This window comes from Etheostoma cragini, chromosome 15 (assembly GCF_013103735.1).
Source record: "Etheostoma cragini isolate CJK2018 chromosome 15, CSU_Ecrag_1.0, whole genome shotgun sequence".
Lineage (NCBI taxonomy): Eukaryota > Metazoa > Chordata > Actinopteri > Perciformes > Percidae > Etheostoma > Etheostoma cragini.
In genome coordinates, this window is record NC_048421.1 from 16929389 (window position 1) to 16955520 (window position 26132).

A 26132-nucleotide genomic window follows, 5' to 3' on the forward strand; every position below is an offset into this window, starting at 1 on the left:
AATCTGCAACATTGTCTCTCTGATGAAAGACCAGGACTCTACTGTACTTACTGTAGATATTTGCTGACATCTTCTGGAGATCTGGTCCAACAGCACTTAGATATCTCCTGTGTTCTTGAAGAGAGCTCTGTTTTAAACACAAGAAGAATAGTAAAAGACTACATTTTCTTTGTGGTGGGAAAGTTTAATCCCCCTGATGTTTCTATAAACTGGAGCTGATCTGTCATCGGTAATATATTCCATATTTCAAGGCTTATATGATCGGTCTGGAATTACCGCTATGACGTACTGTGAAAAAACAGTGAAGAAGCGCCAGGCCGCATAAGTTTAATGGGCTACCTTCAGCTTTGAGTAGCTTCATGTCTACATGTCTGTCAGGTGTCTTGTACTTTTGTTTTAATCAAATAAATTGTAGTCTACGTGATACGAAGGTATGAGAAAGCTCCTTAATTTCCATGAATAAAGGTATTTCCACCATAAATTGGTGCATAGGTGTATCTGAATGCAGGAAAAGAAGTATTTGACGCTCAAAATAACCCTGGGGGAGGACACCCCACAATCCCACTATGATGGTGCCCCCCCCCAAAAAAAGAAGAAGATTCTGGTCCATGTATATCTTTAGAGCTTAGGATACTTGCGACACGACAAACATGTGGGTTTGGATGCTATACGGGCATCTTGGTTCAAGATCTTTTACCTGTAGGAGGCATCACCCCTACGACCAAGAAGCTGTTCGTTACGTCACATTTTGTGGGCGGGTCGATTGTTTTGTCACTTCCGTCAAAAATACAACAAATGAAATTATGCTAGCTAACATTGTGCTAGTTCTAACTGATTTACGTTATATTTCTGTTTAGCTAAGTAATATCACGATTTGACTGGCAGTCGGAAACCACCAGGTCAGTCCACATTACTTTCTAGGTAGACGGTGGGATAGTTTAAGATATTTGAACAAATATAGCTTAAAACGCTCACTGACGTTTACCTAGCTAGCTAGCGAGCTAAGCTAACAGTGAATGTAAAGCTCTGTGCAGTTGTGTGTTAGTGTTGGCCGTGCAGACTCATTTTGCTTTCGTTTTCTAACTCACCAGAGCACAGAAAAAGGCTCATAGCAGTTAACAGGGATACTTCGTTTTAGCAGTGAGTTCGGTTGGATACTATTAGCTTGTTAGTCCCAGTGTAGAGTATCTTTAGAGCTAGCTAACTTCTCACTTTCTCTCTTGGGCTCAGCAGAACTTGAAGCAACACACCTTTCGTGCGTGGTCTCCCACCAGTGTAATGTGTCGAGTAAAGGAATAAGAGGTGATCAAATTGAATTATTTTAAAATGTGTGAGGTTTTTAGTATGTACAGCGTTTATAAATAGAGGAAATCTGAACCAGTATGCATAATGTCAGACTTGAAACAGAATTAACACAAATTAAGTAAGTATTATTTCCCCTTCTGTTGTTTGTTTCTCTGTATTCTAGAGAATGTCCCCGAGTTATTTTCTATGCAATAAGTAGTAAAGACAGTTGTGGAAGAAGTACTCTAGCAATATCATAGCGTAGAAATACTAGAAGTATTATAATAGTAGTGTGTCCAGTTTCTGAAAAATGTACAGTATATATTATAATATAAAATTATTCTGAAAATTGATGCACTTATGTGTGCATCACTTTAATCCCGCTGCTGGTAAAGGTACAAAATCCTTCCTTTTTTTTTTTTTATATTTTATACTAATAATCAGAATTGGCAAAGTAACCAAAGCTGTCAAATAAATGTAGGATACAATATACAAGACTGGCTGAGTAAAAGTGTAAATGGTGTGGATGAGGTCTGGGTTAAAGTGCCATTGTGATACATCAACCAATGTGTCCCCAAAACATTTAACTCCTAGTTGCTCCAGAGGCGTGCGACCTCTGACATATAGCAAACAGTACAGGCCAAAAGTTTGGAAACACCTTCATATTCAATGCTTTTCCTTATTTCCATGGCTATTTACATTGTAGATTATCACTGAAGGCATCAAAACTATGAATGAACACATATGGAATTATAAACTTAACAAAAAAGTGTGAAAAAAACTGAAAACATGTCTTATATTCTAATTTCTTCAAAGTAGCCACCCTTTGCTCTGATTACTGCTTTGCACACTCTTAGCATTCTCTTGATGAGCTTCTAGAGGTAGTCACCTGAAATGGTTTCCCAACAGTCTTGAAAGGAGTTCCCAGAATGCTCATCACTTGCTGGCCCTTTTGCCTTCACTCACCGGTCCAGCTCTCCCCAAACCATCTCGATTGGGTTTATTTCCGGTGACTGTGGAGGCGCAGCCCTCCATCACTCTCCTTCTTGGTCAAATAGCCCTTACACAGCCTGGTGGTGTGTTTGGGGTCATTGTCCTTTTGAAAAATATATGATTGTCCAACTAAATGCAAACTGGATGGGATGGCATGCCACTGCAGATGTAAATAAAAAAAAGCCTCCGACGCAAATTGACACCTGGAAAATTGTACAGTACTTGAGTAAATTGACTTATTTACTTTCCACCACTGAGTAATGAGCACTGGGAACCTTTTGGTGCTTGTAAAGTAGTGCTGTAGTTGTGTTACTTTTGAGTTAGGATCTAAAATTCAGGAAATTTAATGTAATCCCTAGTTTTTCCAGTTGAAAGGCAAGCAAAGTTCTTGCATTGGAAACGCTTTAATACTACATTTTTCTGCTATACCATGAATATTACACTTGCATAAAATGTAAAATATGTCCCCTCTTCTTGTCCAGATCCATGGTGGCAGGTTCGGCATTTATGGAGCCGTCCACTAAGCCCGGGACCAACCAGGTGGCTGATGTGGTGTTTGTCATCGAAGGGACAGCAAACCTCGGACCTTACTTTGAATCTCTAAGGAAAAATTACATACTGCCAGCAATTGAGTAAGAGCCCAGATGTCCCCTTTGCAAAGTTATTCCTGTATTATTCATGTTGTCATGTCTAAATGCATCTGTTTTATTTTTTTCATTTGATCTGCCATAGATATTTCAATGGAGGGCCCCCAGCAGAAACAGATTTCGGTGGAGATGTAAGTGTTTCCCCCTCCTTTTTTAAATTTTTTTTTTTATTAAACGTTTGAGCTCACATTCTTAGTCAGTAGTTTTATAAATGTATTGCTTACAAAAAACTCAGTCAATGTTGCTAATATAAATATTCCCATGTTTGTTTTGTCCTTCTAGTACGGAGGGACACAGTACGGTCTTGTGGTGTTTAACACAGTGGACTGTGCTCCTGAGTCATATGTCCAGTGTCACGCACCAACCAGCTCTGCCTTTGAGTTTGTCTCGTGGATCGACAGCATCCAGTAAATTGTTCAAATGATCTTTTATAGGGCTGCATCAAACAAATATTTTCATAGTCAATTAATCCGTTGATTATTTTCTCGATTAATCGATTAGTTGTTTGGTCTATAAAATGTCAGAAGATGATGAAAAACATGGATCAGTGTTTCCCAAACTCCCAAGATGATATCCTCAAATGTCTTGTTTTGTCCCCAACTTAAAGATATTTAGTGTACTGTCACAGAGGAGAGAAGGAACTAGAATATATTCACATTTAACAAGCTGGAATCAAAGAATTTTTACTTTTGTCTTAAAAAAAATACTGAAACCTACTAATGAATTATCAAAGTAGTTGGCAATTAATTCAAAAGTTGACAATCAATTATTCATTGCAGCTCTACTACTTAATTATTATAGAGTTTAGGTTCCTGTGGTTTCATATTGTTTTATTTTATCATAACCGATAAATAAGACAGCATGATTTTTAAAGTATTAAATATGACCCTGTTTCTTCACATAGGTTCATGGGTGGCGGAGCCGAAAGCTGTAGTCTAATTGCAGAGGGGCTCTCTGTGGCCTTGCAGCTCTTTGACGACTTTAAGAAAATGAGGGAGCAAATGTAAGGCTTTTTGTTTTGCACTGTTCACTTACGCTGGGGCTGCTTGATTATGAATAATTGAGTCACAATAGTGAAATCATGATTATTTACACGATTACTTGTTGACTTTGGAAAGATGTTGCATTTATTGAATTTAAAAAGTGATTCCTCTGATACCGTCCATAACAAAAAATTAAATTCAGGTCAAATAAAATCACAGTGACTTGAAAATCATAGCTTTTTGCTTTCTCTTTTTCTACCTTTGCCAGAGGTCAAACCCACAAGGTGTGTGTGCTACTGTGTAATTCTCCACCTTACTTGCTTCCTGCTGTGGAGAGTGTCAGCTACACCGGCTGCACCGCAGACAACTTGGTCAAAATCATCAGAGATGTGAGTTATCACTTATATCGTCTCCATGAAGTACTTGTCATTATTTTTAGTGCCATTATTTTTGTTATAGGTATTCTGTGAGTGGGGTAGTATCAGTGGTATTTGTATTTCATTTACTCTATTTGACAAAAAAGCAAAATGAGCATTGAATGTATTTCATTGAATGTATTTTCAAATTTCTTAGAGAGGAATTCACTTCTCTGTGGTGGCTCCTCGGAAACTGCCCGCTCTAAGGTCTTTATTTGAGCGGGCTTCTTCGGGAGGAGGTGCCGTTGAACCCCATCCAGACTACAGCCAGGACCCCTTCCACATGGTCCTAGTCAGAGGCATCTCGCTTCCTGGTGAGAAACAACATTTGAAGTGCTCATATTATGTTAATTCTCAAGTTCATAATTGCATTTTGCGGTGATATCAGAAATGGTTTACGTGGTTTCATTTTCAAAAAACACCATCTTTTTATTGTACTACACATTGCTGCAGCTCCTCTTTTCACCCTCTTTGTTGAGCTCTCCATTTAGCTACATAGTAAGGCATCTCACTTCTATTACATCTTTGTTGGGAATTGCACATGTGCAGTAGCTAGGTTAGGAACACTAGCCAGTCAGAAGCAGAGTTTGAGGGCTTGCCTCGCTAGCTGCTAGGCGAGCATTATAACGTGTGTTACAAAATCAAACACGTTTGTCACGGAAGTAAAGGCTGGACTACAATAGAGCTGTTTGGAGTAGTTTGTGAACAGTGTTTCCTGTTGGAGATGGTAAGTCCCTTTGGGGGGGACCTTTTGACTTTTTCACTTTACAAACCTATAACGTGCACAAAAAAGATATATAACACAATAAAGGAAAGGGGAAAAGGCCAACAAGCATTATATGAGCACTTCAACACTTTATGTTTTATTAAATAGTACACATAGAGAGGCCCATGGGTCCAACTGCTGCCAAGGATTCAACCACACCGGGCTAACACTGTACCCAGTGAGCTCGTAGTTGCCCATTATGTTTGAGGGCCACTGCGGTGAGACTGGTCTGTCCAAATCAATTTAAATCTCTTCTGAACTAAATACATTTGCATTAGACTGAGGATATGTTAAAATAAAATAGCCCCCCCATCATCACATACCCTTCACTATACATAGAGATTGGCTTAGTTTTATTTAACTTTATAGCTGGTTTGATTTGCATTGAGAGATGATCTTATGGAAAGTTCCCCATGCCGATCTCTATGCATGGTGAAAGGTATGTGAGGATGTGGGGGGGGGGCTTTTTTAATTCCAAAGGCCAAGTGAACTTTATCAGGATGCATAGTATCCTGAATCTGCCTGCCTCTTTGGGAATTTAACATAGGGGTGTGTATACTTATGCCCCCTGTATTTAAGGGAAGAACACTTATTTATTTACAATACATTATTCATTCACAAAGAGAATGTGTGTCCTTAAAAGGTTGTATTTTCCTAAATGTTTTGAATTAAGGCGTTAAGATCAATTTCCAAAAGATGCTTTTTTTTTTTATTCCTCTTTGTGATCTACTTTAGCATGGGTGTGTAAACTTTCTCAAGCCACTGTATGTGTGCACAACGAGTATGGTGGTGCCAGGCGTAGTGATCGTACGGCTTGACCGCGTCAGTTGTAGCAGCGAAAAAACGCCTGGCTAAAATACGTGCTGAGGGCATGTTGTAATCCGTATCTAGTGTACTTAACAAAGCCGTCAGCTCAGGCTTGGTCACAGTACTGAGGTGCATTGAATAGCTAGCTAGTCGCTAGAAGTCGCATAATCAATATTTCTTTAAACGTCTATGGAATCACTCCGCCCGAGTAGCACCACTTTGCCTTTCTGAGAATATAGTTCTCTATAGTTGTTATAGTGTCTCATGTGACTGTTGCTATTTGTACACCCTGTGACTATACAAATCACAACATGTAAATAGGAACACGTTGGCGTTATTTCGTCACTTATTCGGAGCAGTAGGCTAGTAGGAGCCGGTTACCTGCAGCATCTGTGCTAGGCTAAGCTAACGCAGGGGGTGTCAGACAGAGTTACAGCACACACTGAGATAAGAAGGGTATGTATCAACTTACGGTGAATAAGCTGAAGTCCCAATAAGTTGGCATATTCCTTTAAAATAAATTAAGCTAAAAAAAACTGCATAATTTTCCTTTAATAATAGAAGCTACTTAACATTTTTAAAATTATGTTTATCTTTACGAGAGCAGCAGAGGTCTCAGCGTAGCCAGACATGCTCAAAGATGTCTGCAGAAAATGGTAATTTATAAAAGAAAAGTTTAGTTTTGAACGGTGCTCTATAAATAAATCTTAACGTCCTTTAGATGATGCAGACAGAGCCACATACACACCTTCTAAGAATGCTTGTATAGTATAGCACTGTTCATAATTCATAATGTAATTTGTGGCAACATGCAGAATAGTGTAGTTAAGTTTTATAGTTTCCCAGTTGTAGCAGCTGCTTTATTGTAAGCTTCTTACCTCCAGACACACTTTTTTTTCAGGGCTGCAAATGACAAGAGTAAAGCTGGCATTAATGTTGTCTGAAATCTCCTTCCATCTTCATAGGGTTACAGTGCTTTTCCCTGTGATGCTAAATTGCCGATTACTATTTGTTTTCTCTGAGGTACCTACTTTACCAGCAGCTGACTGTTTTGATCATATTTCCGTTTGGTCAGTTTTCTGTAATTACATGCTGTATTATATGGTTGTAAGATACTAATTACTAAGTTCACGTGGTAACTGCTGCACGAGATATTCACAATTTTACACAATTCCACTGCAAGATGATGTGATTGATGACGTGTAGCCAATCTGTTATTGGTGGTAGCTCAGCCGTAATAAATAATGAACTAAAGAAGACCTAATGGTTACTCCTGCACCTCTCGGTGAGTCGGTGTGATGTCCTTGTTGAATATGTCTTATAGTGAAGTACTTATATTTTATAGTACAAAGCCCTTTTCACAGGTGGAAAGATCACCCGGGAAAGAGGTCTTCAATTAAAATACTTTGTTACAAAAGAATACTACAAATGTCTGAGTCTTGACTCTGCAGCCACAAGTCTCAAAGACTGGACACAGTGACATGGTTATAAAGCCTTATTGCTCCTCCTCCTGCCAATCCAAGATACCAAGCTGCCGTTTATTATTTGCTTTGCTTCTGACATAGGCTGTTTGCAATAGTGCCCACATTTACCTTAGTTGCCTACCTCAGTTTTACTTCACCTGTCCCGGGGGCTGTTCTGTACCAGACAGCGTTATCTGAGGACACATGCACTTATACTGCATGATTAAATGTATTGCATACATATCATTCAATTATACACGTTGAGTAACATCAAGGCGGCCATTTTCCACTACACTGTTTTACTCCTACATTGGCAGCATCCTGAAGTTTACATAACTGTGTAAAAACTCTAAGCTCATCCCACTGTCTGTCTCCAGTTTCCTCAGGTGGAGGACCTGGGCCACTCAAACCTGTCCTTCCTCCTCAGTCGCTGCCTGTCAGTCAGCCTCTTGGCGGACCTTCACAGCCCCTTCCACCCATCAACCCAGCCCACCCTTATCAGGTAATGGGCATGCAGCCACACAGCGTAAAGCTTCCTGGCGACTAATTCCTGCCGCCGGCTTTTGGCTTAGTTTCAGACAGTGGTGTTTATGTTCCTTCCCTAAAACGTTTTGCTCAGCATTGTCTTCCTTTAATCTGCTTGCTGACAGAATCCGGCCCCCATGACTGCAGCTCAGCTGGCTGCACAGATGGCTGTGGATCAGGCCATCAACCAGAAGAGTCGCTGTGAGTTACCAGTGAACCTTTGGTGACCAATTTATGTTAGCCAAGGTTTTAATCGTGATTGTCTCTGTCTGCACACTGTATATATGACTGTAGCTATCCTTCCATCCACGTGTTTTTATCTGAATTAAGTGATATCAAATAAAAAATGCATATGGAAATAGTTAAATTCGATTGGAATTTCAAGAATATCGACTAAATGAAATACTTTCGGCCTCATCGGATTTTCTCTTGATTGATATATGGCTTATGCGATAAACACTGATGGAAACGTCATTTGCTGAATGGTCGCAACCCCCCACAAAACAAAGTTAATTAATTTCTGCCCAGTATTTCTGCGCGGTTTGCACACATGGAGGGTGTCAACAAAGACCGATGTAAGTGGACGAACGAGGAGACGAGAGACTTTCTGAATTTAATTTATCAGGAAATTGTGAAGAAAACGGCTAACAAAGGTTAGGACAAGCCATGGGACGTCCCCGGAATAAGTGGAAGGTGCTCAAACAGCGAGACATGTCTAAAAAGAAAAAAAAGTTGTCTCACAGCGGTGCCGGAGGAAAAGTAAAAGCCAAGTTGCATCTGCATCATCATAGCAATGTGTTGATAGCGTCGTTGTTTTCTTTTTTAAAGCTTGTTACGTCGTTATCAGCTTGCAAATAAGCACTGTTCCAACATGTGTGCAAAAGTTAGCTTGACTGTTGTTAAATTGTCTAACATCAATTTGACATACCAATTGGATCGCAAAACAGCATCTGACATCGTTACGCACAGGTTTTCATTTGCTTTAAAGCCGTTTGATGGAAACACATTTTCACCAGCTTTATTCACTGTGTTTTTTTATAGAACTTCAGGTTATTTGATTGACATGTGGATGGAAACTTAACTTGTGTCTGCATTTTACAGTACAATTTATTCTCTCTTTTTCTGAGATTGTTTTTAGATTAGCAAAGACTAAAAGTAACCCAAAATTTGTCAAAGGTCAGAATGGCTTTTATTCTTAAACATTGTTCGGTAATGGCCATGTGCCTTTTGCACATGTTTTTAAATGTGGTATCTGTTCTGACATTTGTGTTCTCTCTGCCACTTCTAGTCCCAGGAATGGTCAATCCAGGTCCTCCGTTCCCCAGTCAGCCAACCATCCCATCAGTCCCTGGAGTGAAGCTCCCTCAGCCCAACATCGCAACAGTCACTACAGCATCACGGCCCATGATACCACAAGTTACCCCCAATCAGCAGCAGCAAATCCAACCCCCAGGACAGCCTGGAACCAATCAGCCGCCGCAGGCACCGCCTCAGCAGTCACCCAGCGTGAATCAGCCTACAGCAGCTTCCCAGCCAAACATGGTAAGGATGTGGTCATTTTTTACGGACGTTACAGGAACTTAACAACCCGTAACTTAACATGTAACGATTGCGTACTAGATCTAAAACGTGATAATTACATTAGTGAGTTCACTAATGACAATGGAGGTGCTGGAAGTCGGATTTTTGTTACAAGCAATTTTCCCCTGCCTCGCATCTGACCAGTCTTCTCGACACTAAACAAAACACTATTCCTTTAGTAATGCAGGGAATGTGTTAGATAAGCACTGCGCAGAATTGTGTTTTAATATAAAGGTTATATTCAGATTCAGAATATGTGACATGCATGTCTTGATGCCTTATTATTGTTATTTATTTGTCTGTACAAAGTTAAGATTGTTGGCACGTTTTCAGTGAAGTTCATCCAAAACATTCTGGTTGGGGCGCAGACCCAGAATACAGGACATCAAGTTCCTGTAGTGTAATAGAACTGTTGCTGAACTGTGGCATATCAAACTATTTCAGAATTTTACTAATTGTCTGATGGGGTTGCTATAGTAGTTTGAAATCCCAGCCAGTATTTGTGTTGCATCTCTTGCCCTTTAGATTCAAATTAGATTAAACTTTCTGCACATATTCAGCTCATCTTGCTCTCAGTATTTACCTCCGTCCAGCTCCATCAAGGGATACTATGTTGAATTGTCAATATTTGTTGTATTTGATTACTTTGTGGTATGGCTAGGACGATTCATCGATGTCGTCAATTACGTACTGTAAATGCGCTGACACAAATAATTTGCGTTTACGTGTCACGTCAAAAATATTATGTTAAATCACATCAAAAACCTCCTGCGCAGCAAGGATGAGCTGTCACAGACCGTAGTGAAGTTGTTTTTTTATTGGAAGGTCAAACTGCGTAATAGATTTTTTGAATGTCCAATATAAAACCAACTTTACCACGGCCCGTCACAGCTAATCTGCTGCGGTGTGTGGCGGACCTGCATCCCAACTGAGCTGCTCCCCCCCCCAAGTCTCTGAAAGTGAAGTCAGTTTCCCCAGGTCAAGTTTAAACACACATTTAATTTAAAGTTATATTTGTAATGAATGTGTTGTATGCTAAAGGCGTGTCAGCATCAACAAAAGCGCGTCTATTACATTAGCCAGAAGTCCAATTGCTCCCTCGTGATTTGGAATAGCATTCTGCCCTATGGTTAGTTTCGATTTTAGTAAAGACGAGAACAGCATAATACAAAATATTACCAACTTGCATGTTTACAGAGGGTCGCCATTTTGGAGGCGTTACGTAACACTCTTCACAGTGCTTGCTGAGATCAATCATTTGTATTCACATTCAGAGTAGGAGGGAATTGAAGAAGGAGAAGGCAGTAAACTGGAGAGACCAGGCGGGTCAGAGCAGGAGAAGACTACAGAAGGAGATGCAGAAAGAAGTGAAAGAGAAGAAGGAAAGGAAGAATTGACTGTGAGGGAGGAAGAGGAGGCTGCATATTCAGAGAGAGGGACAGAGGCAGAAAGTGATCAGGATGAGGAAGATGAAGATGACAGGGAGGAAGAGGCCAGTTGTAAGGCCCATTTGTTAAAATTAAATAATATATGGTGGTGGTGGAACAGTGGCTATGACACATGCCTTTGGTGTGGGTGACCTGGGTTCAATTCCCACTGTGATAAGTTCACCAATGTGTCCATGAGCAAGACACTTAACCCCTAGTTGCTCCAGAGGTGTGTGACCTCTAAAATATAGCAAGTGTAAGTCACTTTAGATAAAATGATATGTAATGTAATATAGTAGTGCATTAACATAAAATGTTGATATAGTTGATTGTGATGAATAAACATGATCTTTACTTTGAACTAGATGCAACAGTGTAGCCAGTGGTTTACTTTTACACATTAATTGTCTGCTTTATGGCTGGTGATAATTTAGCATATTAGGAATAATCTCTGGTTTCCCTAGCTGTCTGATTTAGTTCATTGTTGCAGTCAAAACTTAACTGATTGGCTTCATAGTGAAACATTTAATAATTGCTCAGTAGCTACTAAAGATTAATGGTAAAGAGTAATGTTAAACGTTTTTTTTGCATCTGTTCTGTCTCTTGAATGCACTTTACAAATGTGGAGGCTATTGCAAATACATCCATCTCCACTGAGCCATGCAGAAGCCTGGTTATTATGCAAGTATAGGCTATATTTATTTAATGCACTTGCTCTGTTTTACTTTAAGTTTTTAATTGTGTATTCCTCCTGAAAGTGACTTTGTTTTGTTGTTTGATTGGTAGCCTACATCTGGCTTCAGGTTGCACTACAAATTAATTTTACTTAAACAGTATAGTGTTAAACAATTTTAATAAATAGACATTTGAACCTTTTGTAAATTTGTTTTGTGTAAATTGTTAATAATTGAGCAATGGGAAATAATCTCAAATTGAAAAAATTAATCGTTAGATTAATCATTTAAAAAATAATCGCATGGGTCCGCCCTACTTTGTGGTAATGTTAGAAGTTCTACCATGGACTCTTTAACATGTTTTGTGGAAAAAATACCTTGGTGGCCTTGTTTCAAGCTATTCTAGCGTGCCATAGAAAGCCTGCTGGAAGACTCCATTTGTGTCAGTTCTCATTAATATTCAATGAGCTGAACTGCTTGACTCTGTTTGGCTAACAGCTAGCCAATGAGAGGGTTATCAGCTTAAGGAAGGTTATCAGCTTCCTTAACCCAGTGCAACCGGGCGAGCTCATGAATAGTAATGAGCTCAGGCAACATGACATCAGACTGACCAGCTGTTACAATCGGCCTGATTTCACCTCTTATTTCTATTCACTGGCTAGAGCTGACAGAGGAGGTAGCAGTTCATTTCATCAAACACATATGACCTAACATAGTAAAAAAAATGTAAGTAAAAACGGTTTAGTGTGGCAGAGCACCTTTTTAAGTTTTCATATATACAGTAGTTTCAAATCCCTTCCACCAGCTTTTGTACATGTACAAGGGGTGACCTCCTGAGTCACACAGACATACAAAATAAAGTGATTAAAAAAAAAAAAAGAGGATGTGGACACGAGTGACCATCTAACCAACCGCAGAGAAGACAATAATGTAATGCACTGCCTGACCATGCAGAATTCAAGTCACATTTATTTACAGAGCAAACATAATAGAACTGGAAAACCAAATAGATAAATAGCTCTAACAGAGTAAATTATTTTGAAGAACTCAAACGCCATTGTGTAAAGTTGTGTCTATAGCTGTGATTTCAAATTGACGGTAGATGGCTAGGGAAGACTGACTTACACATGCAGAGAGTTGCAGGGGTCTAAAGCCTTTTACACACACATAGTTCCTGGTAAATTACTGAGATAGCCTTTTTAGGTACCACTAGTGATTTTTACTATTCACACATGAAGTAGATTCAGGAACACATCCGTCTTTTGCCTTTTCACACATGGCATAGCAATGCCAGACTAGAGGGGTCAAGTGACAGTCCAGCAGATGGCACTAATGCAACCCTTATGGTTGCAAACCGTCATTAACTAAAAAATAAGATGGGGCAAGGCCGGATTTACATTTATCTTGTTTTCAGGAACATGGCGGGCTAGAAGCAGTTTTTTTGCCAATTTTCTTTTTATGTATTTAATTTTCATGGGATTGCTTCTTAGTTATCAAATCACCTGCGAAATAATGGAATTTTACAAGGTCTTGAGTCAAGGAATTTGCTTTACAGGTTTCACAGAGAGCTGAAATACATACATTTTGTTGAATATGAATAGCTTATTAAAACCTTTCTCTTACTTTAGACAGTTTGGTAGGCGTTCATCTTCTAAGGTAACAAAAGCATGTAAGAAAGTCTCCTGCAGGGCCGGGCAATATATCAATATGAGGCTTGATATTGTCTTAAATTTTGTTTGTAAGTGTTGTCTTTTCCTGTTGGTAAAGGCTGCCTTACAGTCGACTAATGTCATTTTTTGAACACACCAAACTTGCCTTTTTGCCCACATAGTTATTATATAAACATAATGGATAATTATTTATAAAAAATCTCATTCTATGCATATAGTTGTCAACCCTACAATATCGACATCGAGCTATTTAGTCAAAAATATTGAGATATTTGATTTTCTCTAAATCGGCTGACTCTAGTCTCCAGATCTCTAAGAGGAAGACAATTTATTTATTTTTTGCTTGCTATCGCCCTAATGTGAACAAAGCTACCGTTGATGACTGAAATTATTAGTATGTTAAATTTGAGCGCAGATTCAATTATGACGCCTACATTGCTGTGAGGCTGGGCACACAAGTAATAGAGGCCTCTAGTTGGGAAACGTGGGTTGAACATGGGTGTGGTATAAAAGCAGTATAAGGCTACATTTTTGAAGAATGGTGACAGGATCCTTTAATTTGAAAGGTTTGCCGTTAACCCCCCTGCATTTACTTATATTTCATTACAGAAGGTTTGTTATCATATCCAGCGGGCTGTGGAGTTCAAATGAACTGATTTGGTATTCTCACCTTCTTCTTAAGTCAATGCTTAAATCATGTTGATATTTTCGAAGGTAAGTGGCCCGACTCAAGTTAGCTATTAGAGAGCCAAGACTTTAGTCGGTGATGCTGTACTGCCAGCAGCCTGGAGCTGAGTTTGCAGACTAACACACTGTCTGATGTCTAATATCAAAATGAATTTTAAATGTTTGCACTGCTATCAGATCAAAACCAGAGGAAATTCCCTTTCTTCTGTTTTTTTTAATGCATTCATTAATTCTTCTGCCTTGTTTTACAACATCTTATGTTAAAAAAGATTAAATCATCTAAAAAAAGGCAAATCTAATGTTTAATTATTCAGTTTAATCAGCTGTACAGAATCACATGCTTTATATCATTCTCTAATAGTCTGTGTTTTCTTCCTTTGGAATCGACAACAGCACATGTTTTTCTTAATAAGGTCTTAAATTGTACATGTAACCCCCTCCTATTTTCTTGACAGTCTGGTGTGCCTGGAGCTCAAGGCAATCCAAATCCCATTGGACAGCAGCCAGGTGTGGCCAATAAGATTGTGGCATGGACCGGTGTTCTGGAGTGGCAAGAGGTAATACCTAGTAAAAGGTCTGATTTTGAATTGTTCCTGTGCCGTATTCTTTTTAAGCTGTGAACTTTGCACATAATTTTGTACTACAGTGTACTGTGGTATGGCAATAAAGAAATCTTGAATTTTAAATATTTTAGGCCTGCAAGATTAGAACTGATATCATGATTCTCTGCCACGATTTTTTTTCTCACCGAGTGTAACGTTTATTATTATATTATTTTTGACACCTACGGCACATTGCGCATCACCACAAGCCTGTAAACATAGAGGCTTCAGTGAAGAGAAGGGAGAGCGTCGCAGCGCTTGCGAGCGCTTTAAAACCTATTTATACAGTCTGTGTTTAAAACTCACAGAAGAAAGTAGTAGCGTTTGTGATGCAGTCAGCTCGTAAAATAAATGAGAATGAAAGTCATAAAAATAAACCGCGAACAGGGGTAAATCGAGATCGGGATTTTATAACGATTAATCGCGCAGGCCTGCTAGCAGGAGTAAAGCTTAGCGTTGTGGCTAAAGCTATCCTAGTTCAATGTAACTTTAGTCCTATGGTTTAAGGCAACATAAGTCAGTTTAAGGAACAGTTCAACAAGTTGGGAAGTGCACTAATTGTCTGTTTGCTGAGTGTTAGATGAAAAGGTTGTTTCCACTCTCATGTCTGTACGGTAAATATGAGACAACAGCTTGTTAGCTTAGCTTAGCTAAGCTTAGCTTAGCGGGGAGACTGGAAACATGGAGAAACAAGGAGCCTTGCTCTCCCCAAAGGACACAACATCTGCTTCCCAGCACCTCTAAAGTAAACGTTAAAATTACAAAACTAGTGTTATTTTTTAATTGTAAAAACATCAAGTCATGGTTTTATTGGACTTAATGTTCAGCGGGTTTTTTCACTTACTTCCAACTTTCCGTGACCATGATCACTGTCTAGGAGCTTTCACTGTTGTGAGTGGTAAGAACCACCTGTCATTGGTTATTGTACAGTATGATTAATTGCACATTATTTTACCGTCGTACTAATATTGGTTTAACTCAAGGTCAAATCGAATTAGTTTGCAGTTTCTGTGCTGAGCCAGGGAAATGGATGTTAATGGCTCTCATGCCTCACTCATGAGACCTTCAAGTGTTTGTGGACGGACTCAGATCAATCCTTTCTATCGACCATAGTGTCATCCTCCTTCTTCTGTTTGTCAAAATTGTCTTAAGTCAGTTAAATGGACGGGAATAAGAATGGGAAACTTAGGAGACTCAAAATCTTGCCTGTGAGCATGTACCTGAGTTGACAGATTAGGAGCATGCAGCATTGCTCTTAATCTGTTTTTTCCTCCTCCAGTCCGCTCATTAGGCTTTCAGCTCTGTAAGTGATTCTCCTCTGGAGTAATTTGCAACGTTGAGGAGAATTACACTACAGACTCTTAATCCTGTTTGAAGAAATGGTTGTTGGAAAAATAAAGTAAAATAAAAGCTCTCACAAGGGACGCCAGCACACTTGGCCGGAGCTTGCCCATAATCCAGTGTTATCAACATGGTTTGCTCTCTATTGGCTGAATTTCACTCTGTTAATTCCTGAAAGCTTTTGTTGTCTCAAATGTGGGCTAATTTTCCAGAATGGTTTTGCTAACATTATTTTTTTTTAATATGTTCTCAATTTAAGGTAGAAGTGTTTTTTTGGATGGGATTTTTAATGCCTGCTTTAGCAAGCCCTGAAACTAGATGACCCATTAGTCTGCGGAGAAAACCAGTCTCAATGCATGTGTAATGCACAGCACAGGGGCTACAGTGGGCCTGACTAATATGTGATCGAATGATCATTGATCCTGTATCGATGCCCTGAAGACGAAGCATGCTGGCGGTCTTCCCAGTGGGGTTGCAGTATTGATGCACTTAGAAAGTACTTCTTTTTTTCAAGCTTAACATTTTACCAAAGAACAGGTTATCTGCGGGTCTTTAAAAGTCCATCCATCCGCCCATTTTTTAATTGCCTGTCCTAAATAGGGTCAAAGTGGCAAAAGGGTGAGCAGGGGCAGCCCATATGTCCTTTTCCTCAGCGATATTCTCCAACTGCTCCAAGGTCAGCTGGTAGATGTGATTCCCTTAGAATGTCCAGGGTTTTTCCTTGGCGTCCACAGCGTCCCCTGCAGTTGTTCATTCCCAGAGCACCTCCAGAAAGAGACGGTAAGGAGGCATCCTTAGCTCGCTACGAGTCGAGTCAGTGTAACGGTTATGTGTCACAACAGCAACCCATGCACCCCATAATCAGGCAATTCCCCTGCTCTTATCTTTTGCGAATTTAAAATAAGCACGTGTTGAAAATTCTCACGTCCTTTTCATTAGTTGCAAAAGTAAACATGTTGGCCACCATAACTCTTTAATCTGAGGTTGGACAGTCATTTGGAGTGTCTTTTCCAGCACTTCGGCGTAGGCTTTCTCAGGGTTGTGATTCAAAGGCAGTTTAGAACACACAGTCCAGTCTTCCTTTAAAGTACAAAATATATTTAGAGGTGAATCATTCTCAAAGTATTTCATGTGTTAAAAGCAGTAGTGCATGCTAAACTTTAAGGGGCCAGTAGTGTCTAAAAAAGCTCAGTAACATGATACGAAAACACATTTTATATTAGGCCTCGGGGGGAAAATATGAATCGTGATTTATTTTTATTTTCTTTCAATGAAGAGAAGGGAGAGCATTTTATACAGTCTTTGCTTAAAACTCACAGAAGAAAGTAGTAGCTCGTACAATTAAATCAGACTCAAAGTTGTTAAAAAAAAGGAAGTTATTTAAAAATTAAATCGTCAATCGAGATCGCGATTTTATAACGAATCATGAATTATGCTTGCCTATTTCATATCCTCATAACATGAGGATATTAACCCAATCAAGACTATGCTTAATGTTCACCTGTTCTGTTTACGGTATCTCATTGAATTGTAGGTGTGGTGGTTCTGCCGGCCATCTTTTGTTGGTTTGGTCACAGGTTCGTGTGGGATTTTAAGATGTTGTGCTCCAGGTGTTCTTCAGGCTCACTGTCTAACTTTACTCTTTTGTTTTCGTGTCATTCCTCACCTCCCCCCTTTCCTGCAGAAGCCTAAAGCCTCTTCTATGGATTCAACCACCAAACTGACACGCTCTCTGCCATGTCAAGTCCATGTTAACCAAGGAGAAAATCTGTGAGTAGCCAATCTAACACTATTGGGTGGGGGGAGGTGTTGCTTTGTGCAAATAGTTTACCGCTGGCATTGTGTCTCCAAACAGAAACACAGACCAGTGGCCACAGAAGCTCATCATGCAGCTGATTCCACAGCAGCTACTGGTGAGACCATATTCTTTAGCTTTTGTTGGAGTGTGTGGTGACACTTGCTTATTGTTGATGCATAACTCTCGCCCTCTCTTGCCCGCTCCTTCTGTAGACAACCTTAGGTCACCTCTTCAGAAACTCTCGAATGGTTCAGTTTCTCTTCACCAACAAGGACGTGGAGTCTCTGAAAGGCCTGTACCGCATTATGGCCAATGGCTTTGTAAGTTTTCCACCACTCTAGCATTGTGATGTTAAAATGTGTTTTCCCTCCATGTCCCCAAACGTATCCTTCATTCAGCTTAGCTCAATACATTTTCCATGTGTCCCACTTCTGTCCAGTAGTTGGACTGAACATGAAGCTGAGTTGCAGTGTTGTGCTAAAGACTCTAGAGGGGGTTCCAGCCTATACATTTAGTCCCTTTCATACAAGATAGTTTGATTTTAAACATGCTTTGCCATCAGTACAGACAAACCCTTTTTAATTGTTTGGTTTTTATTCAGTTCCCGAAGGAGAGCATAATGATAGGGGTTTTGCCAGTGTGGTGCATTGTTAATGAGGTAATACCATTGAGAAATAGCAGAGGCATTAATAGTATTCAGTCCAGCTGAGCGCTGCCTCTTTGCCGGAATTTGATTTACGGCTCAGTGAAGGCACAGTATGAATTAAGTTAATACCATTTGCATTCAATTTATAAAACCGATATGTTTGATTTGGCAAATGAGCTCAGGAGTACGTTATGTCCCCAAGACCGGCCGAGCCCATCCCATAATTACGACAGGGTCCCATGTCAAGGTCTCAATTTACCCTGTGACCCTCCCCGCAGGCCGGCTGCGTCCACTTCCCCCACACTACCTCGCCCTGTGAAGTGCGGGTGCTGATGCTGCTCTACTCATCCAAGAAAAAAATATTCATGGGCCTCATCCCTAACGACCAGAGCGGCTTCGTCAACGGCATCCGGCAAGTCATCACCAACCACAAACAGGTCCAGCAGCACAGAGCGGTGAGTAGTGATCGGAGGAGGATGTGGGGCGGGTGGGGGGGAGAGGGGAAGGTTTCAGTGTGGAGGCCCAAAGGAGGTGATAATGAGGAGGCATTATAAAAGAGCACGGGGGAATTGAGGAACATTGTTCACGGCATTAAGGTGCATTGTTATTGACATTTCATTTAGAGCGCCCAGTGTCTTCACAGCAGCCGCTAATGTCTCTCACTCTAGCAGAAGCTAAGGAGGCTAGCATTAGCTAAAGTCCTACTGCAACATTAGCTGACTGTTGCACTCCCACTTCATTATCCCTGCATAAGTGAGGGAAATAATAGGTGCAATACATATTTGCACTCTTTCTGTTAAAGTGTTTTCATCCTTCACAACATTGTCTCTTTAACACAGTGCACTGTGTACTGTGTTAATGGTAATTATACTGTGTTAACATCCATATACAGCTTCACACCTTTAAGCTATTCCTTATACAATACACAGTGCTTATAGTGTTTTTTAAATTTTTATTTAGGTACAATTGCATGCTAACTGTAATAACTGCAGCACCTAAAACAGTCTTTAAGATTACATTTGTAATGGTTTTTAATGGAAATGATTAGTATTTACTTTAGTAGGAGATTGTTACCATACTATTGGTCATTTTTAGAGCTGAAGTGATTCGTTGATTAGTTTAAAAAAATGTTTGTAAGTGATCAATTGTTGAAGTCGATTTTAGGCAAAAATGCCCCAAAACTGCTGGTTCTGGCTCTCTAAATGTGAGACTTGGTGGTTTTTTTGATTCATTTTTTGCAATTTTCATTAATCAAAAAACGTTTTTTGAAACAAATCTGAATTAAATTATTTTGACTGATGTTGCAATTGCAATATGATTTGCAATATTAGCGTAATGATCATTTTCACATGATTTATTTCTCATTTTTCATTGAAAACCATGATTATGATCTGATTATTGCAGGGATCTTTACCAAACAAAGATGCTTTCTTAAGTTCAGGACATCTCTGCAGCACCACCACATGCAGCACAACAGTATATCATTCAATATTTAACTAATATTGCAGCTCCTGCTATTTGAAAATTGCAGTAGGCCACATTGCGATTTAGATACAATTTGGAATAATTGTTCAGCCCCGATTGGAAACAAAATCAAACAGATAAATCAATAATGAAAATAATTATCAGCTGTGTTCTCAGTCCTATTACACCTATCTTGTTTTATGACCTGTACAGTTTAATGTCATACCAGCAATTCAAAAATACATTCCTTTTCCTCATCGGTTGATGATATTTCACTGTAAACCAACAAGGCGTAAGAACTTCATAATAACAGAATATGCTGACTCCATCATGTTTGCTTTAGTTTGAAAAATGTGGAAGGTTGTAGATTCAGCATTAAACAAAGCACAACTCGGCTCAATATGAATTTTTAACTCTAGGCTGCCCACATGTTAACATTACATGAGACTCGCTGTAAGAGGAGCGGTAGAGTGGCAGTGGTGTGTGCCAATCTTTAGGGACAGGAGGAGAAGGAAATCTAGAGACAAGACCCGTCCTTTCAGCCTCTCTGCTAAAGGTAGAGCCCTTCTTGTCTCGGAGTTCATTACAGGTTACAAATGCTGCTGTCTTGTCCACATGACATGGAGATTTCACTTTCCCTCTCTGCTCATCTTGATCCCTGGAGACAGGGTGATTTAAAATGTGTCCTCTGGATTAGCTGTCTTTTCCATCACAGGGCTCCACTCCAGCTTATTGCATCCAGTGAGGCGAGATGCTGCATCGCTCTGAAACAATGCAGCATTTAAAAAGGAGGCCCGTTGTCTGGTTTACATGAGTTAGATTCAATTCTCTTCACAGCCTGCTCTCATCAGTGGTGAAGCGCTTGTTTACTCACCCTGCTAATTTTATGTCTTTTTCAGAACAAAGCGCGTCAGCCCTATATGGAACTCCAAGCCGTGTTTGTTTGAGCATCAGGGCGTTTAGAGAAGGCAGAAGACATGAAATTCTAATGAAGATTTTCCCTTTTTTTCTTCTTTCTGGCTCTTGTGTATCATCACATATTCAGTGCTGCATTGCTAATACGGAAGCGCTACAGCAATCTTAACGTAATTAAAATTTCAATTTGGACCAGTAGTTAAGGTTTCTCTGTATAAAACCCTGGAGTGGCGTTCTTCAGGAACCAGATTGCAGCTTGTTCTGTTTACAGCAAGACCAAATTGAATATTTGTCCCTGCAAAGTGATGCAGGCCCTAAATCGTGAGCCGGGATTTTACAGGTTACTGGGCTAAAGACAGGAGATAAATCATCGACAGGAGATGAGAGAAAGAGGCATCTGTTTTGTCAGTTCCCTCACAAGACCTAAAGCTGTGTGTTGCTCTGTTTATTGTTGGTCAGAAAAAGTAAAACGCACCATGCATTAGCGCAATCCCAGGGCGATTTGTTCAGGTTCAGCAAGATGGATGGGTGAAGGGGTTTTTCCACTGCATTTTTCCTCCTGAGTCTGTAGTTAATAATTTGTGTTTTAGAGGAAGGGTGAATCCCCCTCATTCCTCCTCGTCTCTCCTTCAGTGTAAAAAACAACAAGACACAAGATACCACAGCACCTGCACAGCACAGCTAACTCAGGAGCCCTTCTGCCTCTTTCACAATGTTCCCTTTTAAGCAGTTATCAGTCAGATTGGGATTGCTTCCTTTCTTCTTTCTCTGCGTTTAATTCCAGATAGATAGTGTATATTACTTTTTCTACTCCAGACTTTTGCTAATGGCTTTAGTCATCCAGCTTCAGTGTGAACACCGCTGCAGGTGCTGCTTGAAGTTAAGTCTCCACTAGTGTATCATCATATCCATGTTGGTTTTTTGCTTTCCATCTGCACACTCACAAAGTGAATATATTTGGTTTCAGCCCAACACTCTGAAGGTTGGTAACACAGTGAAAACCCATTGCATGCGGAAAATATGTTGACTGTAAATCCAGATTAAGGATCTATTATGGCAATATAAGAATGTCCAAATATCTTTCTAGAATATATTCCTTTATTTGGACAAGAGGCTTGCATGTTTACCTTTTTTCAAAATGGGTGTGATTGTTTTTAATACATAGATTTGAATCTATCTTATAGCAATTCTGACAAGCCCATATGTACTTAAGGTTATGTATAAGGAATGTGGGTAAGGAGTCTGCTGCCAATCACTCAAATTGAAATTTCTTAAAGAAGCGATCTGTTTTGGGCCAGTATGAGAATGAACAAGTGCTTTTACTCTACTTAGGAGCTTATGAGTATTTATGTATTTAATTATTTATCCATAAAATCTCTCTTTCAAGCAAACCTGTATAGAATTGGCAACAATTTACATTCACAGAACATGCATGTTTATTGACTGACTCAACAGATCACAGTGATCTTGACTGTTGCGGTGCTCTTGAGTAAAGCAGGTAGCCACAGACACCTTTAGTTCTCAACAAGAGGCAAAGACGTACAAAAAAAGGGCTTGTACTTGTATTCGTACTTGGCAACTTTAACGTGTTAATGAGTATACAGGTGAAGCAGAGGTGAGAGTGACACATTTGCATTGCAGAGTCGATATGTGAAGGTGATAAAGTGTTCCAGGAAGAATACACTTTCTGCTGTTTCACTTTCTCTCTGTTCCTATGTAGCAGTTGGGCGGTGGAGGTCCCATGCAGCCAGGTCAGGTCGCCCCCAACCAGAACTTCCTCAACAGGCCCCCTGGCCCCCTCCCTGTCTCCCACGGCAACGTCCAGCAGCAGGTAAATGAAACCCACTCTGCGCTGGCATGTCTGCCTGGGTCTCCACACCAGTTTCCCTTTCACTTTGCCTGTTGTTGACACCTTTACTGCCCTGGTGCCCACTGATTTTTTTGCATGCATTTACTGGTAACCCTTTTCTCCACTGTCCTCTTTATTTTTCACTCTTCCACCACTCTTCCCCTCGCCTCCTTCTTTTTGATCTGTCCTGTGTCCAGTCTGTGGTGGTGGGCATGCCCTCTGTTAGTCAGGTCTCTATGATGGAGGAGCAGCAGAGGCAGAACAACATGGTGAGACCTGCAGTAGCCACTTGACATAAAAAGCAACATGTGTTTTGGCCTTACTGTATTACAGCATCGTTCAGTTTTAGGTTTTATTCTCTTCAGCTGGGCAAATGGCAAGTTTTATTGAGCTGCACCCAACAGATTTATCTGTACAATGCGCATTGTTCAACACAAAGTCCTTTATCTTTTTTTGCTGACGCTTTATATATCAGAGGTTGCACACCTCTGGAGTAAGTAGGAGTTAAGTCTCTTGCTCAGGGACACATTGGTCGATGTATCGCCGTGGGAATCAAACCCAGATCTCACACACCAAAGGCATGTGTCACATCCACTGCGTCATCACCACCCCACCTCTCAGCATCATGCCGGCGCACAGCTAAATTCCTACCAGCATGTGTTGGTTTCACCACTCCCTTTTGAATGTTCCCCATGCAGCATTTTTTATTGACAACATGCATGCATACGTTTGCATATATTTTGGAATAGCAACTCTTTCCCTTGTGCATGATATGACATGCATAGTGCACAGATTGAATTATGTTCATGACATCCACCGTGTATGACTGTTATCTTTATTAATTCCACGTGAAACATTGTAGACAATAGCTTCACTAACCTTAAGTTTGTAAACACTCCTTGGAGGTTCCGCATGATTACCAACTAAGAAGTATTTTTAAAACATGCAAGTTGTTTGTGATGAAAAAAAAAAGCGTGTTTGACCGTGGTGATCACAAGAAACCAAAATGTACAGAATGTTTGGTATCTGTATGTTTCATATATGTGTGTATATATGTATATGTCGTAAATGATTTTCTTATATGACTTGAATGCGATGTGAGACATCTTAAATTTTCCTTTAAGATGACGATGAGAGCAGCTGGACCAGCCAACCAGCAGCCACCGGTCAGTGGTGCTCCACCCAACCAAGTCGCACAAAGCGGACAAGCCCAACCCCAGGGTCCCATACTCCGCCTCTCAAACCCAGGAGCCAATCCACAGCTTCGCAGTCTTCTCCTAAGCCAACAGCAGCCAGTAAGAGTGCAACAAATGGCTCTGTAGTAAATGTCTCATACAGTAACTGCTCTTCTGGATGTCTACGTTTTTGTAGAAGTTAATGTGGCTCCTCTGTCTCTGTGTCCTCGCAGCAGGGTGGGGTGTCTCACATGCCAGGAATGATGTCTCACCAAGGTCTAGGGCCACAGTTGGTCCATCCGACACCAGGAGGGGGGGCTCAAATGCAGGGCCAGTGGAGGCAGCCCTTGGCAGGTCAGCAGGCATGAAACATGTCACCCAAGTAGACATGACATTTCACAATATAGGTCTAAAAATATATATGTGTTTTTTGAAGGGGAATAAGTTTGATATCCAAAACAATTTGGAACAACTACAAAAATTCTATTTGCTTGAAAAGTTATCAAAACAACTGTCGCATCAGGCATCAAAGTAAAATTTAGAAAGACCTTAAAGACGGATTCTACTTCTTTTTATTTCTTCTACTGCACTTTATGCCAACTATGCATTAATAAAGATATATATATATCTCCTTTCCCCCCGTTTCACATGCAGCCATCCGATCTAAGAAAAATCCAATTGAATCCACATTCTATATTTGCCCATTATTTGTTGTATAGGTTTGATTTTCTGACAAATAGTACAGGAACACATCTAGTATCATTGTTGACTTAGAAGTCCCGGGTGTCTGAGCTTTGAGGCAGTACATTTATGCACAACGTAAACCTTTTAAGTCACTGTACACAACAGTAAAGCACCTTGGTGTTTGCCTATGTCAATCAAATCTCAAATGCCTCTTAGTTGGCCTTCCTGGCCAAATTAATGGAAACAGAGGGCTGAAAAAAGAGAGAAAAAAACATGCTTGGAAAAGAAGAAGAAAAAAAAACGTTATTAATTAAACAACTTTTGAAACTCGCAATGTTACCGCAACTAGGGATAGTGAGAAGAAAAAAAAAGACACTCAGATAAATAAACAATAAATTATTGTATTGTTATTGTATCAGATGTAGGGGTAAAACGGGACTTTAAAATGCAATTGTCATTCAAACTCCGGGATTCATTGTACTTACTGGATGTTTGATTAAGACCAAGACCTAACCGGATTTTTCTATGGAAAATATCAATCCTGGAAAAAGTATTTTAATCCCTCTTCCTCCCCCCCCTCCCAAACATCCCAACCTGTGTGCAGGTCAGATGATGATGTCTGGAGGCCAGAGAGGTGCTGTGCCCCAGCCTGGGATGCCCCAAGTCTCCAGCGTCATGGAGGATGAAATGCTCATGGACCTTATCTGATTGAGCGTCAGGAACAGGATTTTTTATATATCTCAGCAGTCATTTGCCTGTTTGGACACATGTATCCGCTCTGTTGCTTTAGTGCTACAAATGTTCAACAAAATTAAGGAACAAATCATGAGTATTTTCTGATGTTTTGTTGGGTTTTTTACAGGACTGAGCAGCGGGAGTTAATTCGGGGCAGACAATGCATGCGTTAGTTTCTTTTTTTTCTTTTTCATGATAATGGTCAAACGGAGAGCCCGCTAATCCCCCATGCTACTCACCGGAGGAAGCCCAAACAGGGGAAACAGTCAATCATGTTATGATTCTGAAAACTCTACTTTTCTATACATTTTTTCTTTTGAAATGTTATCATAGAAATTTGAAATAGTGATTTTTTTCTTCTTCTTCTTCTTCTTTCAGTTCAGATTTGTTTTGTTAGATTTTTTTATTTTTATTGACAAATTTGTTTTATGAGGAAAAAATAAAATGATGGAGGATAGATCATGTAAGACGTTGTCGTCATTGTGAATTTGGTTTTGTTGTTTGCTTTGCATGCGCATGGAGATGTTGTGCTTGTGATGGGCAGCCAGAGTCTCCACAGTCCTGCTTCCCCCTGTGTGAATGCAACTTGGACCCTTAAGGTGAGAGAGAGACTGAAATAGACACAGTAATAGATAGTTCAGTATCTTTTTGTGCCAAATAGTGTCACAGTGTTAATTTTAACTACTCCAATATGTCGTGGAACCATAGAGAGTCCCCTTGTGCCAAGTAGTCCTACCAGATGGCGTCAGTTGGCCACGGTTCTCTTGGCACAACGTACAATCAGGCTGACCGCATGCGCACACGGCACAGACTCCACATATATGCCCACAGTCAGCTTTTGAAACGTGCTCTCACGTGCATCATGTGTGCCCACCTGCACACCAACAAACACTACCCGTCGTGTACCTGATAGTGGCTGCTGAAGCTGCAGAGCCGTGCAGGCATGAAGTTTTCTCAACCTCACACGTACGCTCATGACACGTTCACCTATCGGTTTGTG

At 40.2% G+C, this 26132-nt stretch overlaps 1 protein-coding gene across 7 annotated transcripts; it reads left to right on the top strand.

Moving 5' to 3' along the window:
• Positions 1–740: 740 nt before the first annotated feature.
• Positions 741–25477, top strand: med25 (mediator complex subunit 25). 7 transcript variants are annotated; one of them, XM_034893399.1, is made up of 21 exons: positions 741–899; positions 1234–1302; positions 2760–2909; positions 3010–3055; positions 3207–3331; positions 3829–3927; positions 4176–4296; positions 4481–4637; positions 7737–7861; positions 8010–8085; positions 9173–9426; positions 14379–14480; positions 17551–17636; positions 17722–17779; positions 17877–17984; positions 18589–18765; positions 22410–22520; positions 22736–22807; positions 23663–23833; positions 23947–24067; positions 25002–25477. In XM_034893399.1, exons 3-21 carry the CDS (start codon positions 2764–2766, stop codon positions 25103–25105), a joined length of 2259 nt encoding a protein of 752 aa, XP_034749290.1. In that variant the 5' UTR covers positions 741–899; positions 1234–1302; positions 2760–2763; the 3' UTR covers positions 25106–25477. The 7 variants fall into 7 exon arrangements, with proteins under 7 accessions (XP_034749290.1, XP_034749293.1, XP_034749294.1 ...); XM_034893402.1 differs by having other exon boundaries at positions 22413–22520; XM_034893403.1 differs by having other exon boundaries at positions 17554–17636.
• Positions 25478–26132: the final 655 nt, after the last annotated feature.

Coding starts and splice junctions, on each gene's coding strand:
- med25 (XM_034893399.1), top strand. CDS start 2,764: ATGGTGGCAGGTTCGGCATTTATGGAGCCGTCCACTAAGCCCGGGACC. Junction 4,297..4,480: donor TGGTCAAAATCATCAGAGAT/GTGAGTTATCAC, acceptor CAAATTTCTTAG/AGAGGAATTCACTTCTCTGT. Junction 7,862..8,009: donor ACCCAGCCCACCCTTATCAG/GTAATGGGCATG, acceptor GCTTGCTGACAG/AATCCGGCCCCCATGACTGC.